Source organism: Anomaloglossus baeobatrachus, chromosome 1 (assembly GCF_048569485.1).
Source record: "Anomaloglossus baeobatrachus isolate aAnoBae1 chromosome 1, aAnoBae1.hap1, whole genome shotgun sequence".
Classification (NCBI taxonomy): Eukaryota; Metazoa; Chordata; class Amphibia; order Anura; family Aromobatidae; genus Anomaloglossus; species Anomaloglossus baeobatrachus.
This window is the reverse complement of record NC_134353.1, coordinates 532,070,734-532,094,302: the sequence shown is the minus strand read 5'-3', so window position 1 is coordinate 532,094,302 and position 23,569 is coordinate 532,070,734. Positions and strand designations below refer to the sequence as shown.

At 42.3% G+C, this 23,569-nt stretch overlaps 1 protein-coding gene across 3 annotated transcripts in view; it reads left to right on the top strand.

The window, feature by feature from the left end:
• Positions 1-23,569, top strand: part of ADAMTSL1 (ADAMTS like 1) — a 483,577-nt gene that overhangs the window by 201,624 nt on the left and 258,384 nt on the right. For all 3 annotated transcript variants that reach the window (XM_075316452.1, XM_075316459.1, XM_075316466.1), the window contains exon 7: positions 5,627-5,784. In XM_075316452.1, the coding sequence (XP_075172567.1) occupies positions 5,627-5,784 (158 nt within the window). The remainder of the gene's footprint in view (positions 1-5,626; positions 5,785-23,569) is intronic.

Here is a 23,569-nt window from a genome sequence, read left to right as displayed (position 1 = left end):
AAAAAAAAATCAATTTTTTTTAACTAAAATACAAAAAAGACCCCCTTTCTCAACCCTTTGTAAATCCCTAAAACACCCAGTTCCGACATGATCCATACTTGAGCCCACAACGATTCCAGCTTTGCTACATACTGAAGTCACAGCGCACAGGCACAGAATATGACTGCTCACTGTGGGCTTCAGGCAGAGACTGAGCCGCAGCAATAAGCGGTGACATCGGTTTATTTGTGATCGTAGCTGGAGGTTCCCATGGTCCTCCAACTGTGACCGCAGATGGCTTCACCTCAGGTCACTGAGTTCACAGATTTGCATCTTCTGGCAGAAAACCATTTTTTTTTGCCAACAGATGCAGATTTGGTGCTGAGATTTATATATCATATTCCTGCACAAAATCTGCATCTTCTGGCAAAAAATCACATCAAAACATGATGCGGTTTTGGTGAAATAGTGATGCAATTTCTTTCCTAGGAGATGCAGATTTGGTACCGGAATATGGTATAAAAATTTCAGCACCAAAGCTACAGCTCTTGGCCGAAAAATGCACAAAAGCAGTTTTGACGCCATTTCGGTGCAGTTTTCTGCCAGGAAGTGCAAATTTGGTGCTGAAATGTCTGCATCAGATTTCAGCACCAAATTTGCACCTCCTGGCAGCAAAACACACTGAAACAGCGTCAAAACCATTTTTGTGCATTTTTTGCCATGAGATGCAGAATTGGTAATAAAATTTATACACCATACTTCTGCACCAAATCTGTATCTCCTGGCAAAAAACGCATCAAAACAGCATCATAATGCATGCAGAATTGATGGGAATTATGGGCAGGAGAAGCAGTGCATGTGCATGAGGTTAATGAGCGGCCCCGGACGTTGCATTACAGCCGCACGGGAGACTAAGTATAATTCACTTGCTCTATTCCCCTTTTCCCTTTTACCACCATTTTAAAGTGCCACATTCTGGTCCCCATAGACTTATATGGGACCCTCGTCCGGGCAGATATCCACGATCAATTCTGGGCCGCAACCAAGTTTATTTTTTAATCCCGGTTGGACCCGCTGATCCCAGGTATCTGCGGGTCTGCCCATCACTAATGAGGATGATGACAGTGATGATACATTAGAAAGAGATTTACCAATTCTTGAAACTTACACGTTAAGTGTTATTATAACATGCAATTTTTTTTAACTCCGTTTCACGAAGTACTCATTTTTTTTAGGTACATTCTGACAAAGTATCTTTTTTTAAGGGTCACTATCACTGGAATAGCTAGAGTTCGATGGACCCAGGTGCAAAATTTGGACCTGGGCCCCCCTCCCATCACATGTTGGTCAAATGAATGAACTCTTGTAACATTAAATCTTGTAAAGACATGCCTCTCTCCCCCTTCATTATGTGGTAATTTCCTCCATCCTGTATGAATGTCCCCCATGCTTTGTCACTTCCTGGTATATATATATATATATATATATATATGTCCCCCATCCTGGAATATAAGTCTCATATCCTGGTATATATGTCTCCCATCCTAGTAAATATGTCCCCCATCCTAGTAAATATGTCCCCATACTGGTATATATGTTCCACATAATGGTATATATGTCTCCCATCCTAATCCCCGTCCTGGTAAATATGTCCCCAACCTGGTATATATCTTCACCATCCTGGTATATATGTCCTTGTACTGGTATACATGTTCCCCATCCTGGCATTTATGTCCCCCATTCTGGTAAATATCTTTCCCATCTTGGTATTTATATTCCCCATCCTGGTATGTGTGTCCCCATCCTAAGCCCCATCCTTCGTATATGTCCCTAATTCTAGGCCCATCCTGGTATATATATTCCACATCCTGGTATATATGGCCCCATCCTGGTATATATGTCCCCAATCCTGGGCCTATGCTGGTAAATATGTCCCCATCCTGGTGTATATGTCCCCCATCCTGGTATATACAACGGCATCTCAATAAATTAGAATATCATAAAAAAAATCATTTATTTCAGTAATTCAATACAAAATGGTAAACACATTATATAGAGTCATTACAAAGTGATCTATTTCAAGTGTTTATTTTTGTTAATATTGATGTTCATGGCTTACAACCATTCTGGTATATATGTCCCTCCCCTGATATATATATATGTCCTTTTCCTGATGTATATGTACTCATCCTGAGCCCCATCCTGGTTTATATGTTCCCATTCTGGTATATATTTCCTTCATCCTGGGCCCTTCCCGGTATGTATGTCATGATCCTGGGCCCCATTCTGATATATATTGTCCTCGTCCTGGGCTTGATCCTCGAATATATAGTCCTCATCCTGTTCACATCTTGGTATGTATGTCCCCTATCCTGGTATATATGTCCCCATCCTGGTATATACAGTATGTCCCCATCCTGGACCCCATCCTGATATATATGCCCCCATCCTAGAATATGTGTTATGTCCCCCATCCTGGTATATATGTCCTCATCCTGAGTTCTTCCTGGTATATATGTCTGCCATCCTGTTATATATGTCCCCATTTTGGTAAATATGTCCTCATCTTGGGCGCATCCTGGTATATATGTCTACCATCCTGGAATATATGTCCTCATCCTGGTATATATGTCCTCATCCTGATATATTTATGTCCCCATCCTGGTAAATATGCCCTCATCTAGGGCCCATCCTGGTATATATGTCCTCATCTTGAGGCCATCCTGATTTATATGTGGCCCATCCAAGTATATATGTCCTTATCCCTTATCATGGGTTCATCCTGGTATATATGTCCTTATCATGGACCCCTTTCTTGTATATACAGTCCCAGTTCTGTCTGTAACACATTAAAAAACAACTTTCTATTCACCTCCCTCTACTCTCACACCACATGGCCTCCTCTGTAGCTAGCGCAGTGACTGACAGCTGACATTAAAGTGAGCGCCATGGCAAATGACGTCACTGTCATGCTCCTCCAGGCACGGTATCACCGATGTCAGCTGTCAGACACAGTTTGCCTTGTATTGCACATCCAGCTAAAGTGGGCCCGCCACTGGGGTTAGTGGCCCCCCTGTACCTTCGGCTCTGGTCACAAACTCTGCGAGTACGATCGTTATGCTCCTGGTCACTATATGTATTAAGAATTGAAAACCACGTAACTGACCCCTGCAATGCAACTATAGACTAACATGCGCACAGATAGCATGGCAGCTAGTCATTTTATCAATTGGGAGTAAGAAACAAATTTCTCAGTAGTTTGTTAATAAATCAATATTAGTACTCTACTGTTATAGCTGGCACTGGTCTGTTATAAGCAAGACCAATTGTTGATCCTTAAGGTAATTGTAGATAATTATTAAACTGTGAGCAATGCTTAAAAATGCTGAATATGTGCGGGTAATACTTGCTAGAAAAGAGCTTTCTAAAAACAATTGGTGCTAGTGTTACCTCCTCTGCCAGTTTAAGTAGGAAGGAAATGGCTTGTAGAAACAGGAAACTCCAGGCCTCTGGGGGTCCTATTGCATATGGATTTTAGCCCTGTACATCATTAGAGTGCTAGTAGGTGACAACATTTTTCTGAAAATTATTCTGTGTTTACATTTTAAAGTACAAAGAAAAAAAGGCAAAAGAAAAGCATTCAATAGACCTACGCTCACTTCATAACGCAATTATAAAGTGAAATAGATGAGAATGGGGTAGGCGTGTAAGTAGGACTTAACTCTTAGGAAACTGCCTGATTCCTTCTGGCACTGAATGTAACTTAAATATAGTATATCTGCTAATGGCAGCTGTTAGATTTATGCATTCATTCACTCTTGGCTTTCTGGAATTGAACATTTTCTAGGGATTAGCACCTTGTAATCACTTGATTCTGTCAGATAGCTGTAAGGAAAGCGCTTAGTGCTCCATCAAGCTGCATATAACAAGCATCATTCAACAGGTAGCTAAATCAGGTCCTGTATCAGGGTGTAACTTTATACAGTACAGGGAAATTACAAGGTGATTTAGTGGTACTATTTTATGTATGGTACTGTGCAAACGTTTTAGGCAGTAGTGGAGAAATGCTGCAATGAAAGAATGCTTTCGAAAATAAAAGTGTTAATAGTTGCAAAGTGAATGATCATAAGTGAAATCTAAATCAAATCAATATTTAGTGTGACTACCTTTTGCCTTCATAACAACATACGTTTTTATAGGTATACTTGAAGTAGCTCCAAACATCTTAGAGAACCAACTACAGATCTTCTGTGAATGTAGATATGTAAAAATCTTTCTGTCTCTTCATGTAATCGCCAACAGGCTCCATTGTGTTGAGATCAGGTCTCTGAGAATCATATCATCACTTCCAGGACTCTTACTACTACTTTACACTGCAGATAATTGTTAATGGCATTAGCTGTATATTTGAGGTCATTATGCTGCTGCAGAATACATTTGGAGCCAATAGACGTCTCCTCATAATATTGCATGATGGATAAGTGTTTGCCTGTATTCTTCAGCATTGAGGATACTAAGAAATGAACAAAATTAAATACCGTATATGCAGTGGTTGGCCAAGAAACTTAGTGCAGCAAATGAAAGACATATTATGCTTGCTTACATTCAAAATTGAAAGATAACCAGCAGTGCCATCAGCTCAGAACTGGCAGCAACCATTGTGACCCAGCTACACCCTAGAACTGTTTGGAGAAATCTGTCCATAAGTGTTCTTAATGGAAGAGTTGCAGCCAAAACCCATACGTTCAACATGGAAACAAAGCAAAGTGATTCATCTTTTTACGAAAACATACAAAATGGGGTGCAGAATAATTACAACAGATGCTCCTGACTGATGTGTCAAAATGTGAAATATTTGGTAGTAAAAGAAGAAAGGTTTATTTGCCAAAGGGCTGGAGAACTGTACAATAATGAATGTCTGTAGGCAACAGTAAAGCATGATAGATTTTCCTTGCAAGTTTGAGGAAAGATTTCAGCCAATGGAGTTGGGAATTTGTTCAAGATCAATGTTGTCTTCAATGCTGAGAAATGCAGGCAGATACTTATCCATCATGCAATACCATCAGGAAGGCATCTGATTGGCTCCAAATTTGTATTCAGCAGGACAACAATCATACACATAAAACCCATCTAAATAAGAACCATCTTCAACCGAAAGGAATCCTAGAAGTTATGACATGGCTCCCACAGAGCCCTGATCTCTACATCATGAAATCTGTGTGGGAATAGAGACAGAAGGATTTGCGCCAGGATACATTCACAGAAGATATGTGGTTAGTTCTCAAAGATATTTGGAACAACCTTTCCTTCAAAATCTGTATAAATGGTTTCCTTTGCTGCTTTTATCACCACCATCAAACAAATCCTCATCAGGGGAGTGACACTGGTCTCACTCGCTTCTAGAATGTGTGAATGTCCCATTATAATGTCCCATTATCAGTGGGACCCCCAACAATCAGCATATTATCATTAGGTTATACATTACAATATACTGTATATAGTACATTATATTATTCTTTGTATAAAATGGAATTTTGCCACACATCCTTCAAGTTTTAATTTATTGTGTTTTATAGTCAAAAAACAATCATTATTTCCTATGATAATGGGAATAATTCTAATAATTCTAACAATCTAACGTTTACAGACTTGGAAACTAAGACCCTGCAGGGTGTGAAAGGTGAGAACGGCCTTAGCAGCATAGGTTCATTTCTTGTGGACAACACTACTGTGGACTTTCAAAGGTTCCCTGACAAGGAAATTCTTCGGATGGCTGGTCCTCTCTCTGCAGACTTCTCTGTAAAGGTAAGCTTAAAGTAGCAAAGTTGCACTAAATAGTTTTACTAGGGTACCAAGAACCGGTCATTTCAGTGAAATATAGATTAGACTACAGGTCAACTTTAGAAATTGATACCTATTTAAAAATAATAATAATAAAATAATAATAATAATGATCATTTTAAGCACATTCCATTTGTGACAAAAATGTACATGTATTTATATGTATGTAAGACACTCTTTGCATTTCACGAGACAATTTTTAAAGAATCTACAGAAGTGTGGTCTTAAGAGAGTCTTCAGAAGCTCCAAGCTGTGCCAAAATGTTTCCACAAATTATTGATCTTAAGTATGCCTCCTTGTTGCTCTTAAGTATGCCAACCATGTAGATTTGGTGCTGATCGGTTTGAATGTCCCATTCTAGCGGCCATGAAAGTGATCTGAATTCATTGGACGAGTGAGGGAGTACCACATCACGCTGGGCCAGATAATGTAAAGAAAAGCCTCAGACACAGTGGCATGGTGGCTCAGTGGTCAGCACTGCAGTCTTGCAGCGCTGGGGTCCTGGGTTCAAATCCCACCAAGGACTAGAGATGAGCGAACCGGTCCCGGTTCGGCTCGAGGCCGGTTCGCCGAACGGGGGTCCCGTTCGAGTTCGGTTCGTCGAACGTTCGACGAACCGAACTCGAACGTATAGGCTATAATGGGAGGCAATCACAAACACATAAAAATGCATTATAAATGTACACAAACAGTTAATAAACATTGCCATAACACTTACCGGTCCTCGCGATCCCTTCTGCACTCTGTCTCCTGCCGCTATTCCATCCGATGATCGCTGAATCCTCCCGGTGACCTGCACTGCCAGCAGAGAAGCAGGACCTATCGTGACGTCAAAATAGCCATGTGACCAGTCACGTGGCTATTATCTCATTGGCTACAGACTGGTCACATGACTATGACACGTCATGTAGGACCTGCGAGTGCATCTCTCCGGTACACGGTGCACATATGTGTATCGCCGTGTACCGGCGACATGCTCTAGCACACGGTCGACTCCCCGTTCCGTTAGGGACCGGCTGACACAGCCGGTCATTAACGGAGATCACCGTTGCCATAGCAACGCAGTTAGCGGTGACGTCACCGCTAACCGCGGCTCCGGGAGCACCGTTGCTATGGTAACGCGTCTGTCAGCATTACCGCTAGCAGCCAGCAGTGATCACTCACGGAGTGAAGGCTGCACGCTGCTTCCCGATTGTAGTGAGCATTGTAGTTAGGATGGAGGTTCCCCAGCCCCAAGTGATGCCCCTCACTACAATCGTCACTACTACTACACTAGAAAGAAAGAAGACAGAAGAGCAGGATCGTGGAGGGCTGACAGGGGGTAATAAAGATGGAGTCTCTAATGTGTCTGTGTATTTATTTCTATTAAAGTATTTTTCCTCTGTGTGGTGTCTTTTTTTAACCCTTTATTGGAGATTCTTAATGGCCGGGTCAAACGTGCCTGACATTAAGAATCTCTGGCTTAATACTGGCTGGTAAAACAAAGCCAGTATTAACTCATGATTACCCAACAAGCCACCCGGCTCCAGGGCTGTTGGAAGAGTTGGATACAGCGCCAGATGATGGCGCTTCTATGAGAGCGCCATTTTCTGGGACGGCTGCGGACTGAAATCCGCAGCAGAGGCGCCCACAAACCTCGGGCTAACCTGTGCTGCGGATTCCAATCCCCAGCTGCCTAGTTGTACCCGGCTGGACACAAAAATAGGGCGAAGCCCACGTCATTTGTTTTTTAATTATTTCATGAAATAAGTGAAATAATTAAAAAAAACGGGCTTCCCTATATTTTTGGTTCCCAGCCGGGTACAAATAGGCAACTGGGGGTTGGAGGCAGCCCGTGGCTGCCAGCTGTACCTGGCTAGCATACAAAAATATGGCGAAGCCCACGTCATTTTTTTGGTGGGCAAAAAACTTCTGCATACAGTCCTGGATGGAGTATGCTGAGCCTTGTAGTTCTGCAGCTGCTGTCTGCTCTTCTCCATACAGACAGACAGCAGCTGCAGAACTACAAGGCTCAGCATACTCCATCCAGGACTGTATGCAGAAGTTTTTTGCCCCCTGAAAAAATTATGTGGCTTCGCCATATTTTTGTATGCTAGCCAGGTACAGCAGGCAGGTACGGCTGCCCCCAACCCCCAGTTGCCTATTTGTACCCGGCTGGGAACCAAAAATAAAGGGAAGCCCTTTTTTTATTATTTCATGAATTTCATGAAATAATTAGAAAACAAATGACGTAGGCTTTGCCCCATTTTTGTGTCCAGCCAGGTACAACTAGGCAGCTGGGATTGGAATCCGCACCACCGGTTGGCCTGAGCTTTCTGGGCCCCACTGCTGCGAATTGCAGTCTGCAGCCACCTCAGAAAATGGCATTTTCATAGAAGCGCCATCTTCTGGCGCTGTATCCAACTCTTCCAGCACCTGCCTGCTATACCTGGCTAGCATACAAAAATATGGCGAAGCTCACGTCCTTTTTTTGTAGCTTTTTGGCAAAAAAAAAAAAAAATGCTTCCCTGGATTTTCCATTGCCAGTGAAGGTAACACCAAGCAGTGGGGGTTAGCAGCCAGTAGCTGCTTGGATTACCCTTAGCTAGCAATACAAAAAATGCAGTGGGAGCTAACATATATTTTTTTTAATTATTTATTTAAATAACTAAAAATAAAATGGGCTTCCCTGTATTTTGATTGCTGGACATCACAGTGCTGTAAAAATAAATCTTTAAAAAAATGACGTAGCGCTCCGCGGTATTTTTGATTCTCAGCGCAGATAAAGCAGACAGCTATGGGTTGCCACCCCCATCTGCCTGCCGTTACCTTGGTTGGCAATCAAAATACAGGGAAGCCCATTAATTTTTTCTATTTAAAAAATAGTTAAAAAAAAAAAATTACGTTGGGTCCCCCCATTTTTGATAGCCAGCTAGGGTAAAGCAGACGGCTGTAGCCTGAAAACCACAGCTGGCAGCTTTACCGTGGTTGGGGATCCAATGTGGAGGTCCCCTCAGGCTCTTTTACACAATAAAAGTAGGGGACCCCCCAAATTGGATCACCAGCCAAGGTAAAGCGGACAGCTGTGGTCTGGTATTCTCAGGGTGGGAAGGTCCATAGTTATTGGGCCTTCACAGCCTAAAAATAGCAGGCCGCAGGCACCCCAGACGTGGCGCATCCACTAGATGCGCCAATCCTGGCGCTTCACCCCAGCTCATCCCGTGCCCTGGTGCAGTGGCAAACGGGGTAATAAATCGGGTTGATACTAGCTGTAAAGTCACCTGAGATCAAGCCCAGCAGTTTGTGATGTCATGGCGTCTATTAGATACCCAACATCATAAACTGTCAGTACTAACAAAAACAAAAAATCGACAAAAGAAATTTATTTGAAAAAACAGTCCCCAAAACATTTCCTCTTTCACCAATTTATTGTAAGAAAAAAAATAAAGGGGTCCCACGACGACTCTGGACCGTCTAGAATATGGGGGGGAGACACTCAGGGAACGTATCCCCCATTTTCTAGGAGTGCGGACCCTTCATGTGAGGAGTGTGGGTGCAATGAATCTGCACTCACTCTCCCCGGGTCCACAGCAGCAGAGTCCATGTCGTAATGGTTGCTACCAAAGCTGCAATGCCCTGCTCATGAGGTAAGGGCATGCCTAATCAGGAGAACTACTGTAGAGGAAGCTCTGCTCACTGGTATATAGGTGCTCAGAGGTAATAATAGATAAAATTAGTGAGTAACCTCGGCACTCTATATCTCCCAGACTAAGTCAGTAAGTCACAACGGATAGTAATGCAAAATCACTCTTTATTGGTCCGTATTAAGAAAATTTTTTTTTCATAAGCATATATGTTTTTGTCCAAAACAAGTTACAAATGACGTTTCGGCCTGAGCCTTCGTCAGATTGGACTTATCTGCTTGTAATCATGAAAAATGACAATAATCAGTATCACATAAGAGTGAGAGAACAATAACATAAACTTGAACAATGTAGAGGTACAATTGGGATGCAGCAAAAAAATTGCAACACAGCAAGAAATGAAACACATGATACAAATGTCATAATACAGTACAAGGACAATATAGTAATGACAAATATGGGGTCAGAGTAGGCTTAGACAGCTCTGGTACGAAAGAGATGTCAATCATAAAGTAACATGTGCAGTAGGTGTAGAGCTACAGTATGCATGGCAGAGCTAATGGGTAGACCGACCATAGAAAAAGTAGAGAAAAAGTGGAGAAAAAGTGGAGAATAAGTGGAACATAAGAGGAGAAAAAGTGGAGAAAAAGTGGAGAAAAAAGTGGAGAAAAAGTGGAGAAAAAAGTGGAGATTAAGAGGAGAAAAAGTGGAGAAAAAGTGGAGAAAAAGTGGAGCATAAGAGGAGAAAAAGTGGAGAAAAAAGTGGAGAAAACGTGGAGAAAAAGTGGAGAAAAAGTGGAGAAAAAGTGGAGAAAAAGTGGAGAAAAAGTGGAGCATAAGAGGAGAAAAAGTGGAGAAAAAAGTGGAGAAAAAAGTGGAGAAAGTGGAGAAAAAAAATGGAGAAAAAGTGGAGAAAAAGTGGAGAAAAAGTGGAGAAAAAGTGGAGAAAAAGAGGAGAAAAAGTGGAGAAAAAGTGGAGAAAAAGTGGAGAATAAGAGGAGAAAAAGTGGAGAATAAGTGGAGAATAAGTGGAGAAAAAAATGGAGAAAAAGTGGAGAAAAAGTGGAGAAAAAGTGGAGCATAAGAGGAGAAAAAGTGGAGATTAAGAGGAGAAAAAGTGGAGAAAAAGTGGAGAAAAAGTGGAGAAAAAGTGGAGAAAAAGTGGAGCATAAGAGGAGAAAAAGTGGAGAAAAAAGTGGAGAAAAAAGTGGAGAAAGTGGAGAAAAAAAATGGAGAAAAAGTGGAGAAAAAGTGGAGAAAAAGTGGAGAAAAAGAGGAGAAAAAGTGGAGAAAAAGTGGAGAAAAAGTGGAGAATAAGAGGAGAAAAAGTGGAGAATAAGTGGAGAAAAAAATGGAGAAAAAGTGGAGAAAAAGTGGAGAAAAAGTGGAGCATAAGAGGAGAAAAAGTGGAGAAAAAGTGGAGAAAAAGTGGAGAAAAAGTGGAGAAAAAGTGGAGAAAAAGTGGAGCATAAGAGGAGAAAAAGTGGAGAAAAAAGTGGAGAAAAAGTGGAGAAAAAGTGGAGCATAAGAGGAGAAAAAGTGGAGAAAAAGTGGAGAAAAAGTGGAGCATAAGAGGAGAAAAAGTGGAAAAAAAGTGGAGAAAAAGTGGAGAAAACGTGGAGAAAACGTGGAGAAAAAGTGGAGATTAAGAGGAGAAAAAGTGGAGCATAAGAGGAGAAAAAGTGGAGAAAAAAGTGGAGAAAAAGTGGAGAAAGTGGAGAAAAAAATGGAGAAAAAGTGGAGAAAAAGTGGAGAAAAAGTGGAGAATAAGAGGAGAAAAAGTGGAGAATAAGAGGAGAAAAAGTGGAGAAAAAGTGGAGAAAAAGTGGAGAAAAAGTGGAGAAAAAGTGGAGAATAAGAGGAGAAAAAGTGGAGAATAAGTGGAGAAAAAAATGGAGAAAAAGTGGAGAAAAAGTGGAGAGAAAGTGGAGAAAAAAATGGAGAAAAAGTGGAACACCCTTTGGTACCTTTCATGTGGCACTAAGGGGTGCTTAGCTTTGTATTTAGCCAAAAAAATGAAAAAAAAATGACATAGGGTTCCCCCTAGTTTTGTAGCCAGCTAGGGTAAAGCAGACGGCTGCAGCCTGCAGACCACAGCTGGCAACCTCACCTTGGCTGGTAATCCAAAACTGAGGGCACCCCACGCTGTTATTTTAAATTAAATAAATAATTAAAAAAAAAACACGTAGGGGTCCCCCAAAATTGGATCACCAGCCAAGGTAAAGCAGACAGCTGGGGCCTGATATTCTCAGACTAGGGAGGTCCATGGTTATTGGAATCTCCCCAGCCTAAAAATAGCAGGCCGCAGCCGCCCCAGAAGTGGCGCATCCATTAGATGCGCCAATCCTGGTGCTTCGCCCCAGCTCATCCCGCGCCCTGGTGCGGTGGCAAACGGGGTAATATTTGGGGTTAATACCAGATGTGTAATGTCACCTGGCATCAAGCCCTGGGGTTGGTGAGGTCAGGCGTCTATCAGATACCCGACATCACCAACCCAGTCAGTAATAAAAAAAAAATACACGACAAACACATTTTTATTTGAAAAAACACTCCCCAAAACATTCCCTCTTTAACCAATTTATTAGATTGAAAAACAAATCCAGGTCTGGTGTAATCCAAGGGGTTGCCATGACGATGCACACTGTCCCAGTCAATGAAGAGCAGGATGTTCCCCATTGGCTGGGAGAGCAGTGCAGTGACCTGAGCTAACATCAATGGGTCAGCCCAGGTCACTGCAGGGGGGTGACAAGTGCTGCTGTCAGTGAGGTACATTACCTGCGCTGATCTCTAGCACACTGACAGCCCCTGTCACTGAGGTCAATGACCGGCGCCTTCACATCAAGTATCGCGAGAGGTCCGTGACGTCACCGCCAGTGTCAGTCTCGGGTCGGAAGCGATAGGTGATGTGACAAGCGGCGGCCATGGAGGACAGTGACAGCGCTGAGGTCGGGATGGCGGGACTTCATCACCGCAGGTAAGCCGAGCGAGCGAGCGAGCGGGCGGGCGGGCGGGCGGGCGGGCAGGGGGGGGGGGGGATGTGTGTGTGTGTGTGTGTTTGTGTATGTGTATGTATGTGTACATGCCGCGGGCAGGAGGGGGTGGAGCGAGCTGAGCGGGAAAGTGTGGGCTTCCTGCACGTAACTAAGATAAACATCGGGTTACTAACCAAAGCGCTTTGCTTGGATACCCGATGTTTATCTTGGTTACCAGCTTGTGGCAGGCTGCCAGCGATGGCTCCTGCTCACTGTAGCTGTAAAAAGCCCTGCTTTTTGCTGCTAGAACCGTTCTCGAACGTATCTAGAACTATCGAGCTTTTAGCAAAAAGCTCGAGTTCTAGTTCGATCTCGAACAGCCCAAAAATCACTCGAGCCTAGAACTGGAGAACCACGAACCACGAACCGCGCTCAACTCTACCAAGGACACTATCTGCAAGGAGTTTGTATGTTCTCCCTGTGTTCGCATGGGTTTCCTCCGGGTACTCCGGTTTCCTCCCACAATTCAAAAATATACTGATAGGGACTTTACATTGTGAGCCCCAATGGGGACAGTGTTCCTGATGTATGTAATGCGCTGCAGAATATGTTAGCGCTATATAAAAAATAAAGATTTGATTTTTTTTTTTACACAGCCAGGTAAGAGGCGGCATTCTCTTTCCCACCTAACGGCCACAGACCACTGTTGTTGGTGATGGAATAGGACATGCAAATAAATTTGCTCTAACTTTACAACTAAGATATGCGGTTAGGAATATAAAGTGTCTAGCAAAACACATCAAATCTATCATACAATATTCAAAATTGTTATAAATTTGGCACTTCTGCCTGCCATGTCTAGTTTTAAGCTGTCCAAATTTAAGAATGCACTTATAGATTTCTCCTCATTATCTGTCATTTTGGAAAACTCGAGGGTTCAATGGCTGTTCTTTGTAACAGTGCTAAAGTAAAGCTCATAAACACATCAACCAAGTTAGTCATATAATTATATTAATTAATAGCTGATATGGGAATATCTGTGCCTATGCTGCAGCATTGGGTGATCGGGCCCTATAGAAATAGTTAGGCAAGGATGAGCAACACTGTTTCGATAATCCAACTTAAACACACATATAGTTAGGTCCAGAAATATTTGGACAGTGACCAAATCTTCAAGATTTGGCCTCTGCATGCCATTATTTTTTTTTTAAATGAAACAACTGAGATACAAGTGAAGTGTAGACTTTCAGATTTAGAGGTTGAAAGAGGTTTCCTGTGAAACATTAAGGAATTGCAGTTATTTTTTGACAAAGCCTCCTCATTCAGGGGCTTAAAAGTCATTGGCCAAAGTAACTTTACCATAAATAAAATATTTATTTTTAATTCTTCGTAGAGAATCCTTTGCAGGCAATGACTGGCTGAATTGTAGAAGCCATGGACGTCACCAAACACTGCGTTTGCGCCGTTGTGATAATTTCCATGCCTTTACTGCTGGCATTGCCAAATATTCAATTTCTTTGTCTGGAAACCTCATGTATCTTTAGCAGTATGTTTTGGGTCATTGTACATCTGTGTGTGAAGCGCCGTCCAATCAGCCTTGCTGAATATGGTTGTATCTGAGTATCAAGTATAGCCCTGTGCACTTCAGAATTCATCTGGCTGCTTCTGTCTTCAGTCACATCATCAGTAGACACTAGTGACCCAGTGTCGTTGGAAGCCAGGCATACCCATGACATCACACTGCCTCCACCATGTTTTACAGAGGATGTGATGTGCTTTGGATCATGAGCCATTGCAAGCCTTTTCTATACTTTCTTCTTCCTATCAACTGCTATAGGTTGATCTGAGTGTCATTTATCCAAATAATGTTTTTCCAGAACTGGGCTGTCTTCCCGATGTTTTTTTGCAAAGTCTAATTTGGCTTTTCTATTTTGGAGGTTGATTATTGGTTTGTACCTTGTGGTGAACCCTCTGTATTTGCTGTCATGAAGTCATCTCTTCATGTTACACTTAGATACTAAAACACCTACATCCTGGAGAGTGTTCTTAACTTGGGTGGATGTTGTAAAGGAGTTTTTCTTTACTATGGAAAGGATTCTGCAATCATCCACCATTGTTATCTTCCATAGACTTCCAAGCTTTTTTAAGTTCCCAAGATCACCAGTGCACTGTATTTTTACATAATGTACCAAATTGTTGATTCAGCCCCTCCTAATATTTTTGATATCCTTTATTGATGTCTTCTTTATTTTCAGCCTTATGATGGTTTATTTCTCTTCCACTGAGAACAAATTTTACCGCATATTGTGGGTTCCTAATCATTGCAACAGCATCCAAATGCAAATGCCACACCTGGAATCAGCTCCAGAGCTTTCACCTGCTTAATTGTAGATGAATTAAATAGGGACTAGCCCATGCAGCCCATTAAAGAGCTTTTGAGATATTTGTTCAATTATTTTTAGTCATTTGAAAAAGAGGCAGCTACATACTAAGGAGCTGTAATTCCTAAATCTTTACTCCAATTAGGATGCGAATACCCTCAAATTAAAGCTGAGAGTCTACACTTCACATTCATGTTGACTATATAACTGAATCTTAAAAATGTTTTGGTAGACTGCTAAAATGCCAAAACTTGGGTAACTGACCAAATATTTTTGGGCCTAACTGTATTATCATTTTAGATATTAATGGACAAGATTGGAACTACCTTTTTATATGGCAGATTCATAGATGATAGTTAAAGTCAAATTAGTTCTTGCCCATGCTAGTACTAAAGTCTTTATGGTCTTCCTCCAAAATGCCCTTGATGTTTTTGTATAGATTTTTCGATACAAATGGTAGCGTCCAAGCATGAAATTAAAAATACCAAAAGTAGATGATTGTGGAATCCTTTGGAACAAAGCATTAAACTACTCTGATTATAGGGAAAAATAAAGGACACATGTTCTAAAGTATTTTTCAGGCACATCATATGACATTTGATCTAGACCTATGCACTGAATGCTGAGCTTAGCTGAGCCTGCCCTTTTTATATTTGACCCTCAAATATATATAGCATTGTAGTCCAGGAATAATCATTTTCGAGTCTCTTTAAAGATTAGTTGATGAAGGTTTTTTGGAAACAGTTTGGGATAAAGAACAGTCCACACTGAGGTTTAAACAGATGATATTTTGCCTGCCATGAACACTGAACGACCTGCCTCAGATAATCCTTACTAGTGACCTGTAACTTAAATAATTTACATGCAAATGAATGAATATTTCATAGAACAAAACAATTTTACTGATTAGCTTTTCATATAGCATCAGTAGGCACATGAACTTTCAACTTATATGTGCGCACTGACAGATGAAATAGCATTTTTTCCCACTCGGTACATGGTTTAGGCTGTTTGAAGTAATCTAAAACACATTGCTGGAAGTAATACTTGCCTTCTTTTAGAACCACAAGAAAAATATAGCATTTGGGAATCACAATAAAATGAAAGCTTTTTAAGAAGGTCATAAAGACCTTGAGAGGCCCTTAGTCACCAAACTGTAAAGTGCTGCACTGAAACCAAGACTTTTCTGTAGTGTCAAGGGAACCAAAGCCACTTGGTGTGCAATCCATTACACGGGGCTATGTGGCACAAGTATGTTACATATAAAACAACTATTTACATGTAATTCTTTATTACGCTAGGATTTATTTCAGATTTGACTTAGATGACTTAGTAATATAATGAGAATTATTTGCTAACATTCTTCATAAATATGCGACTTAATGTCAAACGTTTTGCTCAGTGTGGGCCATTAATCCAGATTTTACAAGTTAACGGTTATGGATCATTTTCTAATGTCCAGTTTCCAACATTCTATATTTTACTCATTTTTAGCCTCTCTAAAATGATACCCTACAAAGTATTTTTGATCCAGTGCCAGTTGCTTAGAATTCTTCATATATGTGAACCGTTAACTTTCCGACATCTGCTGCCTCATTAGTGAGGTTACTAAAGTGTATTTATTTTACTGTAGTCACAAGGTAGGAGTTAGCGTTTGTCATGACAAAAAGATATATATATATATATATATAAACATATATATATATTTTTATATATATATATATATAGTAGAGACCAAAAGTTTGGACACACATCTTCATTCAAAGAGTTTTCTTTATTTTCCTGACTCTAAAAATTGTAGATTCACATTGAGGGCATCAAAACTATGAATTAAAACATGTGGAATGAAATACTTAAAAAAGTGTGAAACAACTGAAAATATGTCTTATATTCTAGGTTCTTCAAAGTAGCCACCTTTTGCTTTCATTACTACTTTGCACACTCTTGGCATTCTCTTGATGAGCTTCAAGAGGTAGTCACCGGAAATGGTTTTCCAACAGTCTTGAAGGAGTTCCCAGAGATGCTTAGCACTTGTTGGACCTTTTGCCTTCACTCTGCGGTCCAGCTCACCCAAAACCATCTCGACTGGGTTCAGGTCTGGTGACTGTGGAGACCAGGTCATCTGGCGTAGCACCCTATCACTCTCCTTCTTAGTCAAATAGCCCTTACACAGCCTGGAGGTGCGTTTGGGGTCAATGTCCTGTTGAAAAATAAATGATGGTCCAACTAAATGCAAAACGGATGGAATAGCATGCCACTGCAAGATGCTGTGGTAGGCATGCTGGTTCTGTATGCCTTCAATTTTGATTAAATCCCCAACAGTGTCACCAGCAAAGCACCCCCACACCATCACACCTTCTCCTCCATAGTTCACGGTGGGAACCAGCCATGTAGAGTCCATCCGTTCACCTTTTCTACAAAGGCACGGTGGTTGGATCCAAAGATCTCAAATTTGGACTCATCAGACCAAAGCACAGATTTCCACTGGTCTAATGTCCATTCCTTGTGTTCTTTAGCCCAAACAAGTCTCTTCTGCTTGTTGCCTGTCCTTAGCAGTAGTTTCCTAGCAGCTATTTTACCATGAAGGCCTGCTGCACAAAGTCTCCTCTTAATAGTTGTTCTAGAGATGAGAAGGTATGTCCAAACTTTTGGTCTGTACTGTATATATATATTATATATATATATATATATATATATATATATGTTTGTCATGACAAACGCTAACTCCTACCTTGTAACTACAGTAAAATAATTAAAATAAGTACACTTTAGTAACCTCTCTAATGAGGCAGCAGGTGTCGGAAAGTTAACGGTATATCAGTATATGTGATATATGTATATATCACAAAGCTGAGTACACCCCTCACATTTTTGAAAATTATATCTTTTCAAGGAACAACACTGATGATATGATGATATGACACTTTGATATAATGTAGTCAGTGTACAGCTTGTATAAGGCCTAAGCCACACAGCGAGAAAAACAGTGCGAGTGGAGTGCTATAAAACATCGCATTCCCCTCTGACCAATTCTAGCCTGTGTATCAGCGCACATGAGCGATTATTTTCTCAGCCCTAATCGGACTGAGAAAACAATCGCAGCATGCTGCGATTGTAAGCTGAGACTCTTTCTCTCGCACCCATTCAAGTGAATGGGGCGAGAGAAAAATCGCACTGCACTCGCGGTACACCAGTGTACCGCTAGTGCAGTGCGAGAATGGCAATAGCCGGCTACGCAGGAGAGAGGGAGAGAAATCCCTCCCTCCCCTCCTGAGAGCCAGCCCGCCCCCCGCAGCTGAGGTTTGCTCGCACGAACGGACCTCAGTTGCAAGGACACACGCATGACACTCGGCTCTGCTGTACTGCCAGCACGAGCCGAGTGTCATGCAAGGGGATCGCAGTAGTCCCCGTGTGGCCCCAGCCTAACAGTGTAAATTCTGTGTGCCCTCCAAATAACTTAACACACAGTCATTAATGTCTAAACCGCTGTCTGCAAAAGTGAGTACACCCCTAAGTGAAAATGGCCAAAATGTCCCCAATTAGCCATTTTTCCTCCCTATTGTCACGTGACTCACTAGTGTTGCAAGGTCTCAGGTATGAATGGAGAGCAAGTGTGATAAATTTGGTGTTATCGCTCTCACATTCTCTCATACTGGTCACTGGAAGTTCAACATGGCACTTCTTGGCAAAGAATTCTCTAAAGATCTGTAAACAATAAATGTTGCCATGCATACAGTATAGATGGCTTAGTGAGGGGTGTACTCACTTTTGTGATATACTGTATATGTTTTTAACAAATTAAAATAAGGTTATTATTGGACTTATTTTTTTAGGGAAAATACATTACATATTTGTAATTACAGTAACTACAAAATAACTTGTCTCCTGAACTTGTTGATCAAAAAATGTCATAATTAAAGCAGATCTGTCAGAAGTTTAACAATAAAAAAATCTATGCTATCCTTAATTTTATCAGTATAATAGACCTGATGAGGCTGCTCTACAGTCAGAATGACTATATTCTTAACTGACAGTTTTCCCACCTGCTATTAAAATTATATTAATAGAGAATCCCGTTTGATTTATGAATTTGCCTATAAAATACTCATTTTAGGAGGGACAGCTATAATATGGAGTTAAGGCCCTGTCACACACACACAGATAGATCTGTGGTAGATCTGTGGTAGATCTGTGGTAGATCTGTGGTAGATCTGTGGTAGATCTGTGGTAGATCTGTGGTAGATCTGTGGTAGATCTGTGGTAGATCTGTGGTTGCAGTGAAATTGTGGACAATCAGTGCCAGGTTTGTGGCTGTGTACAAATGGAACAATATGTCCATGATTTCACTGCAACCACAGATCTGCCAAAGATTTATCTCTGTGTGTGACGGGGAATTTAGGGTTTGCTCACACAAGCGTTTTACATGGACAAGGTCTATCCCATGTTTTATTGCATAGCCCTCGGACCACTGTTATAGTATAGGGCAGTGCCAGCCAGCACTTTTTCACATCCAATTCGGCATAAGGCCATGTGCCCACGGGACACTCGTACCTGCGGATATATTCGCAGGTACGGCCGCATGTTTCCCGCAGCTGCCCGCCGGCATCCGCAGCTATTTTTAGCTGCGAGTTTCCAGCGGAATAGCTGCGGGAAACATGCGGAGTTTCACGCGATTTACCTGCGGACGTCCCGGCGTCTATCTCCATAGCGGAGGGCCGGGATCTCCACAAGTAAATCCGCATGAATAATTGACATGCAGTTAGGTGCGGCTGAGGGATCTCCGCAGGAGATTCCGCAGCCGCACTTTCCACAGCGTGGACACAGACACTCCCCATGTCCCGTAGGGTAACATGGGGAGTGCCTGTACATGCTAGAACCTGCGGATTTATCTGGAAAATCCAGAAAAATCCGCAGGTTTTCCGCGGCAAATTCCGCAGCAAAAAGCTCCCGTGGGCACATGGCTTAAGGGAAAAAATTGCTGCATGCTGTGATTGGCAGTGTACATCGGACGGTGTGCACCCATTCAAGTCTACGGGTGCGTGCAAAATATAGGACTGCACTCGGATGTCACAGACAATGGAGACAATAAAATTAAGTTCTCGGTCTTCTCACAAATGCTTTGATTCTTACATGCAAGAGAATCACTGTAAATGACTTTAGGCTCAAACACTGATCAGAGTTTGAGCCAAGTTTAATTGTGATAATTCTCTTACATGAGAGAACATACGCTCATGTGACTCCAGCCATATTCAGACATTTTGCCATGGATTTTAAAGTAAGTACATTAGCTTCATCCAGTCTTCGAGATCTTTTTAATAATATACGCAGTTTGTTTTGTGAAGCTTAATGAGAAATTCTCCTTAAAGTCACAATAAACCTATACATTTGTTGTTAATGTAAGAATATAAATGTAGCAAAGCTTAGTTTGTAAGTTGGCAAAATTTACAATTACACCACATAATTTTTGTTTTTACATAATATTACAGGAAAACCTAATTGATCTCAAGAGTTTAAGCGAGCCTGGACCCTGTGACTGAAAAGTTACTGTACATGTTATATATACAGTTAGGTCTAGAAATATTTGGTCAGTGACACACATTTTGACATTGTAGCTAATTACCAAGGCATACTCAAGATACAGATATTTAATCAATATGGACTTAAAGTGCAGACTCTTAACTTTAATTTGAGAGTTTTCATATCCTAATTGGAGTAAGGGTTTAGGAACTACAGGTCTCTAATATGTAGCTGCCTCTTTTTCAAGGGATCAAAAGTAATTGGTTAATTATCTCAAAAGGTCTTTATTGGGCTGCATGGGCTAGTTTATCATTAATCCATCATCAATTAAGCAGGTAAAAGGTCTCGAGCTGATTCCAGGTGTGGCATTTGCATTTGAAAGCTGTTGTTGTAAACCAACAAACATGCTGTCAAAGGAGCTCTCAATGCAAGATAAACAGACCATCACTAGTATGAAAAAATGGAGAAATCTATAAGAGATATAGCAGAAATGTTAGCACTGGCCAAATAAACAGTTTATTACATTCTACAGAAAAAAGAGTGCGCTGATGAGCTTGGAAACTCAAAAAGGCCTGGACATCCATCAGAAACAACAATGGTGAATGATCATATAATCCTTTCCATAGTGAAGAAAACACTTCGCGACATTCACGCAAGTGAAAAAAACTCTTCAGGAAGTAGGTGTATCTCAAACATACTGCAAAAGCAAGCCAGAAATCTGTTAAGGCAAAGAAGTTGGTTATTATTAATTTGCCAAGTAAACACCAGATCTCAACCCTATCGAAATTGCATTTCAAATGTTTAAGACAAAACTTAAGGCAAAAAGATCCACAAACAGGCAACATCTGAAGTCAGCTGCAGTAAATGCCTGGCAAAGCATCACAAAGGAGCAAACCCAGCATTTGGGGACATCCATGGCTTCCAGACTTCAGGCAATCATTGCCTGCAAAGGATTTTCTTAAAAAGTATTAAAAATGAACATGTTATTTATGTTAAAGTTACTTTTTCCATTTACTTTTGAGCCCCTGAAAAAGGAGGCTTTGTAGAAAAATTATTTCAATTCCTAAACATTTCACATGATACTTTTGTTCAACCCCTTAGGTCTATACTTCAATTGCATCTCAGTTGTTTCATTTCATGCACACACAGATGTAGCACCCACGGGGCAGGGGTTAAATTTCCTTGTCGCCGGGCCGGTGATGTCGGGTCAGGGGGATGTCATGGGTGGCCCTGCCAGGCTTCGTGGTCCCGAGGTGTACAATAAAAGGGAGGAGGATGGGATGATGGAGGTTGAGGGGGTTGGGAGTTGTAGTTGTCTCATGATACCACCTGCGGTTTGCAGCCAGCGATTAGCCTGGGGCGGATGGTGTCGCAGCTGGGATAGTTCATCTTCCAGCAGGTGAAGCTAGGCCCCAGGGAGGATGATGGAGATAATAGTGGCCATGGGCGCCGAAGCGTGGGGCGACATTGACGACAATGAAGGGCTGACACAGTAGTTGTGGTTCCAGGTCTTTTACTCACAGTTCAGCTGTTACCCTTGGAGTGCTGGTTTCCGCCGTGATGGGCCCCAGCCAATCCCAGGTACCTCAGAGGCCACCACCAGTGTTGTGGAGTGTGAGACCTTCCTTCCTTGCGCTTTCTGTGTAGATACCTGTGACCTGAAGTGCTCGGGGACCCCTGATCGGTGTTAACGTTCCTGTCCCGTTCGCGGGCAGCGTGAATCAAACGTGGGCCCGACCATGGTCCTGACTCCTGACTCTTTGTGCTGCTGTGCCCCGGGATTTTTGGTGGCCAGAGAGACATGAAATCCCCCTGTCCTACAGAATCTGGTGGCGCAACGTGGAGTGTACGCCACCCTAGGGCTCTGCACCCTGAACTGCGCCATTGCTGAACTATTGAGCTCTACCTCCAGCTACCCTGTTTCTCCTATCTCCCACAGCTCCACTGGTCATCTCCTGCTCCTTCCAGTCAGCCCGGTCCTAACTGTGGAAGTTCTGAAGCACTCTCCACAACGACTGTGTTGTTCTGAGTCTCAGACTATCTGAGGTAAAAACTGTGTTTTCTCTCACTTCCCCTGTGCTTCCCCCACTTTCCTGATTACTCACTGGTGGCTGGGAAAAACCCGTTGTTATGGTGACTACATTTGGCCCAGTTCCAGCGGAAAAGCACCTGAGCTGTGTGTGTTGTGTACGTGAAAACCAGTGGTTAACCTCTTCCTTACCCTGGATTAGTATTGCACCTTAAGTCACATGCAATACCCTGTGGCGACTGAGCCTCAGGGGCGCTACACAGACATATTACAGATCATTTTAAAATGGGGAAGCTGACAGCAGCCTCACTCACCTCCCCCACTTGTCTCCGTTCAGCTCCTCCCCGGCATGTGGCAGTGCAGGCCGTGCTGCATGGTGTACGTCACTTTAACAGACCTAGCCGCGCACGGTGCACCTGGACACTGCTGTATATACATTACAGGAGTGGCTGAAGACTGCAGTATATACATCACAAAAGGGGCTGGGGTCTACAGTATATACATCACAGGAGAGGCTGGGGGCTACAGGATATACATCACAGGAGGTGAACTTTGTCTGTGTTGGACCTCTGTCTCAGCTCACTGGGTTCTCCCTTTGCTGCTGTGCTCTGGACTTTCAGGTTGCTGAGGAACCGTGAAGATCCACTCACCGGGCAGAGTTTTCAGATGAGCTTAGAGCATCTGTCTGACCTAGGGTTCTACACCCCGCGGTGCTCAGTCCTGTGAGTACTCCCTGTACTCTCCCAGCAACTGTACTCCTTGAGCCCACGATTACTGGTACCGGGTCCCGTCCCTCCAGGTGTTACTAAGAAAAGCAAACTTGTGCGGCGCTGGGAGAAAAATAACAGCCACTCTTGGTAAGATGTCCAGCTGATTTATTGATCCAATAGCAATAAAATGTAGATCATAGCAGTCACAGCATAGCTCTAGCACACTCCAGGCAGCAGAATCATGACAGTTGCTACACATTTTGGCTGCGCTTTGCAGCCTTTTTCAGGTGTTACTAGCCCCAGTCTGGCTGGCTCCCCTCTGCAGGAGAATCCTGCAGAGGTCGGTGTGATATCACATCCCAGATGGTTCTGTTCTACCTCCCCAAGGGGTGCCTTGCAGGCGACCCCTTAGTGAGCTGCTCCACAGCGTGTCTGCTCTGTCTCTGACTGGAACTTCTCTTGACTTCCTGTCTGCTCTGTAACTCACTCCTACTCCTGCCCTCCCACCTTTGCAAGG